The sequence below is a fragment of the Pecten maximus genome, unplaced genomic scaffold, assembly GCF_902652985.1.
Source record: "Pecten maximus unplaced genomic scaffold, xPecMax1.1, whole genome shotgun sequence".
Taxonomy (NCBI): domain Eukaryota; kingdom Metazoa; phylum Mollusca; class Bivalvia; order Pectinida; family Pectinidae; genus Pecten; species Pecten maximus.
Window position 1 is genome coordinate 1 of NW_022980878.1, and position 12,748 is coordinate 12,748.

General features: G+C 33.0%; 1 protein-coding gene across 1 annotated transcript; it reads right to left on the minus strand.

The window, feature by feature from the left end:
• Positions 1-9,658: 9,658 nt before the first annotated feature.
• LOC117319781 (multiple epidermal growth factor-like domains protein 9) lies at positions 9,659-12,679 on the minus strand (the record flags this gene model as incomplete). Its single annotated transcript, XM_033874527.1, has 3 exons — positions 9,659-10,425; positions 11,755-11,859; positions 12,527-12,679. Coding segments are annotated over 3 exons (551 nt in total), but the record flags the coding sequence as incomplete, so codon positions are not given.
• Positions 12,680-12,748: the final 69 nt, after the last annotated feature.

The window sequence follows — 12,748 nt, forward strand, 5'->3', positions numbered from 1 at the left end:
TCCCCTAGACCTCCAATGAATATATAGACCAAATTAGAAGGGCATGAGGTGGATACTTTTGGACTTACAAGCTTTCCAAAAACTTACCCCAAAAACTTTAAAGTTTTGGAGTGGGACGCCGGGGTGACAGCATCACCTTACGACTACTCCTTAAAACGTAACCCTTACGTGCAACATCGCCTACTCTCATTAGCTGATTGAGACCATATATGTGGTAAACAAGTTGTTTGTGTAAAGCGGTTCCACGGGAATGCTTTTCAGTTCCATGGGTCAATGATTATGTGATCTATTTACTTTCATCATGACATGGGTCAGTCATGTTTTATATGGTACATAATTTGCTCGTGTGGAAGGATCACACAAGATTGCCCTCAGATCAAAGGTCATGTGATCAGTTTCTAGAGAGAATTATAGTCACGTTTTAGTTTTGGTCGACCAAACGAAAAGAAATGGTATACACATTGCTTATGTTGAGGGGACGCATGGATTTGCTCTTTCTGTCGCCGGTCATGTGATCACATATAGTTCGATTTGAATAGGGGTTGAAGTTCAAACATTATCAGATTTTGACGCCCACATGGAAATACATTCTTGTGGTTATTTTATGACTTTATGACGGATAAAGGGAGACGTGACATTTGACCTATTACCGTAATACATAGCAGTGTAACACTAAACAGTACTTTTGACCTATTAGCTTTATACATACAACTATAGCACTAAAAGGTACATTCTGCCTATCAGCATTATACATACACCTGTAGTATTAAACCGTACATTTGATCTATTAACACACTCACGGTTTTAGTTGATTGAAAATAGCGTTAAGATACTCGAGCACTAAATGGTATAGATTGTTTGGTACTAAAAGATGCATACCCAACTCGTTTGCTGAAGCGTTAAGAGTACATTCATTCAATCAAAAGATTAATGTTGTAGAGATGAATATATCATTTGTCCTGCAGAAAAAAAAATATATATATATAATAATAACTAGGCCAATAAGCGAATCACCACGAACCCCGATGAAATAAGTTTATAGTAAATCAACCTTTCAAATACATGTTCTCAAATGCGTCTCTCATACCATAATCCAAACATCAAAATAACCACACACTTTGGTATATTACGATTTGTTTATTTTGCTTATCTGCATATCAAAAAGCATAACTTACACATCAGAAATACAAAATACAGACTGAATTTACATTTTTACAAGGAAGGCACTGTGAGCACACATCCTACCACTGCTAATTAACCATTTATAATGTAATAAACAAATTAGAAAACATCTCTCTATTTACAACTTTTTGTCCGTGAAGGTATATATGCAGCTTTAGTATTTTTGGTGTTATTATCTCAGAAAATAATTCTATTGATTTTTCCTTAACACTTTCTCAAACAATTATATATCAGCGAACTTCTTTAAACGTCATTCAGGTAAGATATGTGTTATACATGATTTTGGAAGGCAAGATTAATATTCTTTGAACATAACAACATATGTATGTACAGGCCATAATTAAAATCCATGAAAGACACAGTGCATTTTAACAAATATGGACGATTTACTTGACACCACAATGAAGCAACAAACAACATACATATGACATTTCAAACGAGATCCCAGAGGGATCCTGACACCCACCATCAGTGATCTTTACTAGATCTCTGTAAGACTGATTTTTTTTCTCTACTTTTACCTTCTTCTTATTCATTTGAAAACAAGACAAACCTAAATATCAAATCTGAGAATGCTTCCTTATTAACTCCCTTAGAAAACTAAAACAAGCGGAATATAATTAGATCAATGAAATTCAAGAAATATCCATAAAGAACTTTGAGAAACAGTGATAACTTTAATTTCTGTCTGTTGGCTATCTTATTTTCCAATCATTTTCTAAATGGAGTACAATGTACATGTATACTGAACTAGGGGCCAAGGGGATCTTATAAACACAATGTAAGAAAGATCCATGCAATGCTTATGTCAAATAATGATAATAAACTTCAACTGTCAAAATTCACAATGGCCACCTTTCGGCCATCTTTTTTCCCCATTAATCTCAAAATTGGAACATGCACAACTAAGGACCAAAGGGAACTTACGGGTGAAATTTGAGTAAGAGTCCATGAACTTTCTGAGAATCGATAGCAATATCAATCTTCAACATTCAAAATTTAAAATGTCCGTCTGTTCGCTATTAGATCAGTCTCAAAATGAAACATGCACCACTACAGATCAAGCGGAACCTATAAGTGAAATTTGAGAAATATGCATGAAAAATTTCCTTAGAATTAGCGATAACAAACTTCAACCTGTCAAAATTTAAAATAGCAATCTGTCGACCAGTTTGTTTCTATTCAGTTTCAAAATAATTATACACAACTAGGGATTATGGGGAACCTAGAGGTATGTCAGATAGATCCATACTGCCCTTTCTGAGAAATAGCAATAACAAACTTTGCTAAACTTGTCAAATTTAAAATGGCCGTTTCTTGACCTTTTTGATTTTTATCAGTATCTAAATTCAATATGTACAGTTAGGGATCATGGGGAATCTTCAAATAAAATTTAAGAAAGATCCATTCAGTCCTTTATGAGTTGTATAGACGGACGACAGGAAGGCCACGTACGAAAGGCGATTTGAACAGCCCACATCATGAGATGGTAGGCTAATAAAATACATGTATAACACTATCAGGGATACCATGGTACTATAGTTTCTAACATATTTTATACATAAATTCATCTTGCAGGCAGACAGTGATATCATCTGTTTAAAAAAATCATTTATCTAAAATATGCCATGTACACTTCATCTGAACCAATTAGATATTTACCTTTCTTCAACCAATTCAATTGTTCTGGGAATTTGGCCATTGCTAAACATGAAATGTTGACAGTGAAAAAAAAACATTTATTTGTTCTTCTGGCAGGTGAGATATAAAGGTAAGTAAATATTGTCATATTGTCAGAGCGTCAGTTTAAAAGATAGCCACTTACATCTGATATAAAAGATAATATACCATGGTATCTACAATTAAATGATACATTGTGGTCATAATCGTATTCAAACGATTGAGAGATGTGTAATCTCCTGTATATCTACCAGAATTAAACACCTCCAGCCCGACAAGTTTTCCTAAATGTTTGTTGTATAAAATATATCAACAGTTACATAGGGTATAATACAAAGCAATATTTTGTACATGTGACATTGTTTTAGATTTTCTGGACAACAAATTTTGAAAATACTTAGTGTTTCATCAACTTAAGATGCTACATCTGTCTGTGTGAACACATGCTTTAAAATGACTAGTCTTTTTCTTTTTGCATTTTTTGTGAAAACAAAATTATGTCATTGCTATATAATTGGTTAAGAAATTCCCTTGTTTTGAAATTAAACAAGCTTACTGAAATGCTTAACAATTATAATTTTTACATACATGTCAACCTCTGAAACCACCAAACCAGTTTAAGCGAGAATTTTTTTTCAAGCTTCCATATCACTAACAACACTGTTTATCAAAAAAATGAATAAAACTATATTTAGATAATGCCAAATCGTGAAGAAAATTGTATAAACATCCAAAAAATGAACACTTGTGATGCATTCAGTTGCAAACTAAATATACAGGCAGAACAAGAAAGAATTTCTTCCAGATACAATTACATATTTATATTCACAGTTACATTTAAAAGGCAAATATATATATACAGTATATACAACAGCCCTTCCTTGTTTTCAGTCTAGCATAATTTCTCTCTGTACTTATTTCCAAAAACTCCTTGTTATAACTACATTTGTAATTCATAAACTTACTATGCAAAAAACTGAGATCACAAACCCTTATACACACCTCAACAATTTAGCAAGCACCAAAAACAAAACTAAACATAACTTTATCTAATACACACATTTGTAATTTTATTACATCAGTTAGTGAATCACTTAGTGGCTAAGTGATGATACAAATTTTGGTATTGACCAATCAGAATGATGTTTTCTATTTAATGCACTGAAATTTGCCAATTCTATTGGTATATATACAGCTGTATACAGTACAATTTTAAAGAACACTCATTTTATTACAGTTTTTTTTAACAAAAACTAATGATGTAACAACAGAAAAAGCTGAATGCATTCAGCAGCCCATTCAAAATGGCAAAGTTTTTTATTAGTTGATTTTATTACAATAAAACGTTAAATGACATTGATTTCCTGCTCTTTCTTATTTAAAAAATAAATAAATTGAATTTTTTTTTTTTTTAAATCAGACATATTTAGTTTCATTCGTATTACAGTGTACACAAATATTTTTACTGGTGCCTCACACTGAAAAACATAATATTGATATTTGGTCATATTTGTATCTGTTGTAACAGTTGTATCTGTAACAGGAGAGGAGAAAATGCAGCGGCCAGGTAGAGCATCCGGTTAGTGTTCGGAGGTCCCGGGTTCGAACCCCGGTCTGGCTGCTAAATTGTCTCCTCTCCTGTTACATATCACTACACCAAACTGCTATATCATTGAAAATCCATTACATCATTACATTCAACTATGTAATATATTATTACTACATTGATTGTTATTCTTTTACATCTATTTGATATATAATTACATCAGCTTCCTAAATACATTTTAAAAACTAAGCTAACAGTAGCAAAATGTACAACAAAATAAGAAAAAAAATCTTCATCTTCACCAGTATCATTATCCGGCCTCCATTATACTTATAATACTGTACGTGCAAACTTTTATTATGAGTGTGTTAGGAAAAAAACATGGAATGTAAAATTGTCTGGAAATTGCCTGGTAAATGTTCTGAAGTATTTAAAGTTTTATATAATTTGCACATGGGATACTTTCTTTCTTCATTATTACTTTCATTTATTTGTGAAACAGCTCTACGAATACACTTAACAGGTATGTTATGGTATATTATAATTGGCTGTTGGTATTTACAAGTAACCATGGTATCCCTATGATAAGAAGCATCCTTTAGATGTATTTAGGGAGTTTTCTCAAGTAACCATGGTAATATCCCTATGATAAGAAGCATTCTTTAGATGTATTTAGGAAATTTTCTCATAAACATTGAATCTTTAGTTGTGCAGTAATTTAGAAATATAAGTATATGATAGAATGTCAGGCAGCCAATGAATTCAATGCTATATACAAATGTTGGTCATGGAGTCTGCTAAAATGAATTTAAAAGATCTAGATCAAAGGATATATGTCACTTAAGTAATAGGTCAATACTTTATCTGCTATGTGATTTTTAGTATTCTAATTAACAATGCTTACATTCCAGACATAACTGTTGGTTTGTAATGTGAGTACATGAAGTACCTATTACTTTATAAACCTATCTATATATCATGTATTGTATCTATATACATGTATTGTAAACAAACAAAAATCATGAAACTTTTTATATCTACAATGCATAACATAAATACCTTACCATTTAGAATTAAAAACAAAAAACATCTTTATTTTGAAGGTACTAGAATATTTTGTCTAGCCCTTGGTTAAGACAGAAGTAATATGGTATACATTTTTTTATGAAATACTACTCTTCAAAGTCAAAAAAGATTGACAAACAAAAAATAATTCACCGACCCAATATAAAAGTCTATAAAAAAGTCTAAAACAAAAATACTCAAAAGACTCAATATTGGTTTTCAATATTCAAATTTTCATCAATACCATGCCTCTGCTTAACATTTATCTGTCTGTACTGATTTTTATGTTTACGCAATATTATTAAAATAAAAACACATCATCTTGGAAGAAAGTCATACTGGAAAACACAGCTGTCACATACAACTAGACTGCTTTGGATGAACATTGCAGAAAAACAACAGATAAGAGAAAAAAAATGGTGGAACATCTACATTTGTTTGCGTAATCTTTATAATCAAATATAAAAATTTTGAATATTAGAATAACACAAAATTATTTCTGCAGAGGGAATACAAATAATTCTAAAGCCCCAATTTCTACTGGAATATATTTCCTGTCAGTGATAACTGCTTTAATATACTTTATATCTTTCTATATTTATACAGAAACATCGTGTCAGATATTTTCCCTATGATTCAAAATAGGACGGAATTAATATACATGTATATAATTTTTAGAAATCATACTCCAATTGAAAGAAAAAAATTTGAAGTGCAGAAAGCTTTCTTGGGGTGCAAAAACAGGATTATATCAATTGAAATCTTCAAAACTGATATGTTTGCCACCAAAAAGAATCATAACGTTAAATATGTCAAGGAATTTGATATTTAGTATTCTTTGTCAGCAGTGTCTGAGTTACCAGTTAGATAACTGACAACCATGGCAAATATTTATGGGGATGATACTTTACACAACATCAATATCTGTGCAGTTTTGTACAAAACATACAAGTTGATCTACATGTAAAACAGCATTATCATACAAAAAATAAATAATGCAAGCATGTTGATATCATAACATTAATACAATCGCAAGCTGGAATATGACATTCCAACACAAGTGAACAGTTGAGTTAAAATATCAGGTAAAAACAACAAAATCCTATCATACAAGCATTAAAAAAACATACAATTACAACTGACAATGGTTCAATGTCTTTAGATAAATTATCTTTGTTGGACATCATTGATGCTTCCTAATGAAACTTGAGGTAACATTCCTTCTTTGTCACTGGTATTTCCAGATGTCATTATATATCTAAATATGTATAATCATCTTACGATGTCATTGATGTGTCCACGACACTAGATAAATAATGTCTCAGATGACATTGATATTTCCCAATGACACTAGATATACAATCTGCCTCTGATGACATTGATATTTCCCAATGACACTAGATAAATAATGCCTCAGATGACATTGATATTTCCCAATGACACTAGATATACAATCCTCCTCAGATGACATTGATATTTCCCAATGACACTAGATAAATAATGCCTCAGATGACATTGATATTTCCCAATGACACTAGATATATAATCATCCTCAGAAGACATTGATATTTCCCAATGACACTAGATAAATAATGTCTCAGATGTCACTGATATTTCAAAATGACACTAGATATATAATGTCTCAGATGACATTGATATTTCCAAATGACTCTAGATATACAATCCTCCTCAGATGACATTGATATTTCCCAATGACACTAGATAAATAATGCCTCAGATGACATTGATATTTCCCAATGACACTAGATAAATAATGCCTCAGATGACATTGATATTTCAAAATGACACTAGATATATTATGTCTCAGATGACATTGATATTTTCCAATGACACTAGATAAATAATGTCTCAGATGACATTGATATTTCCCAATGACACTAGATAAATAATGACTCAGATGACATTGATATTTCAAAATGACACTAGATATATAATGTCTCAGATGACATTGATATTTTCCAATGACACTAGATAAATAATGCCTCAGATGACACTGATATTTCCCAATGACACTAGATATACAATCCTTCTCAGATGACATTGATATTTCCTAATGACACTAGATAAATAATGCCTCAGATGACATTGATATTTCCCAATGACACTAGATATACAATCCTTCTCAGATGACATTGATATTTCCTAATGACACTAGATATATAATCATCCTCAGAAGACATTGATATTTCCCAATGACACTAGATAAATAATGTCCTCAGATGACATTGATATTTCCCAATGACACTAGATATACAATCCTCCTCAGATGACATTGATATTTCCCAATGACATCGGATTTATACATTTGATATACAATAGCTGCAACAAAATCTCTAATATACCTAGTAAATTAGCTGTATCACAAACATGCAGCATTGTAATGGAAGAACAGATATAATCATGAATAGTAGAAAAAACGCTAGAGAATACAAAGGTGTCAATGAAACTGTTACCCAAGAGCAAATCATGACCAAAATACAGATTTACAGAGATCCTTTGGAGACCTTGGGAGACCGTTTTAGATGACCTTGGGAGACCCTTTGAAGACCTTGAGAGACACTTTGAAGACCTTGGGAGACCCTTTGGAGACCTTGAGAGACCATTTAAAGACCTTGGGAAACCATTTGAAGACCTTGGGAGACCCTTTAATTTGGAGACCATTAAAAGACCTTGGGAGATCCTTTGAAGACCTTGGAAGACCCTTTGGAAGCCTTGGGAGACCCTTTGAAGACATTGGGAGACCCTTTGAAGACCTTGGGAGACCCTTTGGAGCAAGAATACCCTTGAGAAAAGCCAAATCTTCTGCATCATAATGACACCCATCACCTTAATCTTAGTCACATACTAACATGTTCTCAAAAGAGAGCCACAGTGACATTAAGCACTAGGCAATATGGTCAGCATGTGAATGTGACAAATAAATAGGCTATCAGCCAACTAGAATGTTGCAGAAAATTTGTCATCGGCCTTCAAAATGAAAGGGATCAGATGTAACAAATGGCCATTCAGAATGAAGATGAAGACTCCAGAGAAACCAAAGGTTGATGTGAAGCAAAGTGGAGCAACAATCGGTAAGAATTGGGAGTATACAGTAGCCATACTAATAGTATAGTTCTCACATGTATATACATTCAATAATCATTCTACTACAATATGTAGTAAGAGAATACAACCAAAATGTGGTCTTCCGTCTAAGATAACACATAAGCATTTACATTACAGGAAGTATTCATCAGTATAACAGAAAAGATAGATAATACTGAACAGATTTCAGATAATGAATAAAAGGACTAACTTATATTACATATAAAACCGTGATCATAATTATCAAAACCAATAAAAACAACATACTCCATCAATTACAGGACATTTGGTCCCAACAGGGTAGTTTTATGGATTACAGATAATGGTGTCCAATTGTTTCTTAATTCCTATTATTATAGCGATAAAGAACAAATAAACAGGTATACTTTTCTTACCTTATCAATAACAATGATGTGAACAAAAATCTTGCCAAAGGGAGGATTAACTCCAAAAGGTCTTTGATATACCAACATAAAATTAAATAACCAATATGATTATTATATCCAAATTGTAAGTAAACTTCCAAACTTATTAAGTACTTTGTATACAAAAAACAGAACGCTTCAAATAAAAGCTGCAATCTGTGTGAACCCTAATAGTACAAAAACCATTAGTTTTATAACAGCAATGTTTGTCCAATTTAATCATTTGCTACCAAGTCACATTTCTAAAAAAAATTCTCACATAAAGGCAGTGACGGGAATATGAAAGGGATAAACTAACAATTTACTTTAAAAAACTGAATAACTTTCATTGAACTTCTAAGCTTAATAAAATTAGCAGATTTCTTCACAAATTGCATAATTAGATATGGCACCCAACTTGCAGTGTCTGATATCAGACAGGATAGAGAGTAAATATCCATAAAATAACAAATGATACAACAAATTATACTTTATAGAGTACATACCCTATAGGAAGTAGAGGATAATGAATACAACCATCACATGTTAAGAGTAAATTTAACAAATAAAAGTTTTATTGTTTTTTTCTAAATTAAAAACTTGGACCAGAAACTGAAAATGAATAAAATGATAAAGATATCATCAGATTATTTGATTTTAAAATAATAAATATGTGGACTTTTTTCACACAAAAATATTTCAAGATTTTAGAATTTGTCATATTTCCAAATCATTTTTTTAAATGGCAACCTATATATGTATAATTAATGCAGACACTCAGCTACCCAAAGAGACACAAAGTAACAAAGGAAGAAGATACAGTGTACAAAAATATGCATGTACCCTGAAAGTGTACACAATATCTCCAGACAATATGACACAAAGTTAACTAAGGGCCATAACTCTGGTTGTATTGGCTTACCCAACTAAAAAATATCCACAGATGAAATCCGACAGTTACAGATGAAAGACTACTCGAAGAATGTCTCTGACAAGGTGATCCATAGATTGACAAGGAGAAAGGATGAAATGTGGTTCCCTCCTTTAGTGTGGTTGGACCTGATAGGCTGACTAGATTACTGTTTAATTATAAGTTCAGGAGAGGCAGTAAGGTACCTCATCATATTGTTCCAGACAGGTAGAAAAAAATTTATAGATCTTCTCTAAGAGGAGAATATTTCTGTTTCCCTCGTTTGGACTTTTGTTTTTCATAGAAGTTCATATCTTCAACATGATTTTGAAGGTCGTCTTCAGGAACGGTACTGAAATTGACGCCTTCATGGTCATCCTGAAGCTCAACTGTCCAGAAGGGTTTAGCTGCTGGATGTTCCTTCCATTTCCTGTAAATGATTATTCCTACGATCGCCAAGATGACAAGGACCACTATTACGCACACTAATGCAATCACGAGAGTGTGAGTAGGAGACTTCGGCTTCAGGTCATCTACCCCAGAAAGAAAAATAAAACAAAAATGTATAGACCTCTAAGTACCTTAATCATCTCTGTGCATTTTACTTGATTTATTTGTTACCTACCTTAAAGTTAATACAAACTAGAACTGTCGCCAGGATGGCTGACTAATACCCCCGCAATCTGCACAAGTCAATGGTGAATTGGAACTGTTAATTAGAGGCTTACTAAGATAACCCAGTAATATAGTGACCAGTTGCCAAAGCAACCATAATTAAAAAAAAAAAAAAAAAGTGGCATGCACATCTACACATGGTCCTCTATATTTGTGTGAAGATTCATTGAAATTGGCCATTTAGTTTAAGAGGAGTTGTCCGGACAAACTTAAAGTTATGGTTCTTATCAGAAAACCTGTTTATAGTGACCAGTTGCCATAGCAACCATAATTTTGAAAGAAAAGAAAGTGGCATGCACATCTACACATGGTCCTCTATATTTGTGTGAAGTTTCATTGAAATCAGCCCTTCCATTTAGGAGGAGTTGTCAGGACAAACTTAAAGTTCTGGTTCTTATCGGAAAACCTGTTTATAGTGACCAGTTGCCATAGCAACCATAATTTTGAGAAAAATAAAGTGGCATGCACCTCTACACATGATCATTGATATTTGTGTGAAGTTTCATCGGAATTGGCCCATCGGTTTAGGAGGAGTTGTCCGGACAAAATGTGTCTACAGACGGAAGGACGGAGGGACAGACAACCTGATTCCAGTATACCCCCCCCCCCCCCCCCCCCACTTTGTGCGGGGGTATAATGATCAATTAGAATTATATTAGAATTATATATACCCAGTATTTTCAATAACTAAAATGCCTACAATACTTGATATTAATCAGTACACACATGACAGATGAAATTTAAACTGTTTTACTACAATGTTTGCTCTGTAGCTCATGCAGAAGTTTAGAAACAGGTATCAAAGGAGTAGTCTATATAATGGGAGACAAGGCCAACAGAAAAGTTTATTTTGGAATACCAGGTGAGGCGAGATCAAGATTTAAATATGTATTGAACATATTAGTATGTACCAGGTTTTTCCCTTTTTCACTTTGACAACACATCAGAGAGCAGGAGTTTTCTTTTTCCTTTTACACTTTGACAACACATCATGGAGTGTTGCCTTGTCCTTCTGATGACCAATAAGGTAAAAGCATTAAACTGATATAATAAAAGTATTGATAACAAATACACAATACATAACTTTTGCCTACATAATATAGAAAAAATAAAAATTACCATCACTTCAATATTTATATAAAGCTGGCATTTAATCCTCGTCTCATAGTTAATCTATTGGTATTTACCTTTGTGTGTGCAGTTTTTGAAAATAGCAGGATCCCCTTGATAGTCTTTCTTACACTTATCGCAGGAAAATCCTGTTGTGTTATGTCGGCAGTCAATGCACTCTCCTAAAGTAAAAACCATTTTGATTAATAATAATCCTTTTTAAAATCAAATTACATGACAAGTTTTTCTTTTCTTTTCTATTTCAAAGATTATCCTTCCTTACATTGTCTGTAAACATTATCTCTAATTAATACTGTATCCTTTGTGTATGTATCATTTTACCTGTATACTAGCTGTTCATATCATTTTACCTGTACATAGTTTGTACATTTTTAACAGCATACAGGTTGAACATTATTGTCTTAATACCTGTAAACAGGTTGTACATAATTATCTTACCTGTGTAAAGGTATAAAGGGTGCACATATAATCTTACCTGTTTACATGTTGGAGTTACAGATAGTTACATGCATACATACTCAGATTGTACATGTCTTCTCATCTGACTACAGATACATATCATCTTATATGGAGATTTGGGGCCGCGGTGGCCAAGTGGTTAAGGTGTCCCGACACTTTAACACTAGCCCTCCACCTCTGGGTTGCGAGTTCGAAACCTAAGTGGGGCAGTTGTCAGGTACTGACCGCAGGCCGGTGGTTTTTCTCCGGGTACTCCGGCTTTCCTCCACCTCCACATCCTGGCACGTCCTTAAATGACCCTGGCTGTTAATAGGACTTTAAACAAAAAACAAACCAAACCAAATATGGAGATTTATATATAAATCTTACCTGTATATGGATTGCATTTGTCACTGTTCCCTCTGCAGGCACATGGTCTACATCTGTCTGAGGTTCCATGACGGAAATAACCCGGAGAACACTTGTGACATAGATTCCCAGCATATCCCTGCTTGCATCTATCACAGTACAGGAACTCCTCCTCTGTAAACAATATAGTTAATACATGATTCCCAAAGTCAAAAAGTGCCAACTTACTATTGTTTCAAAATG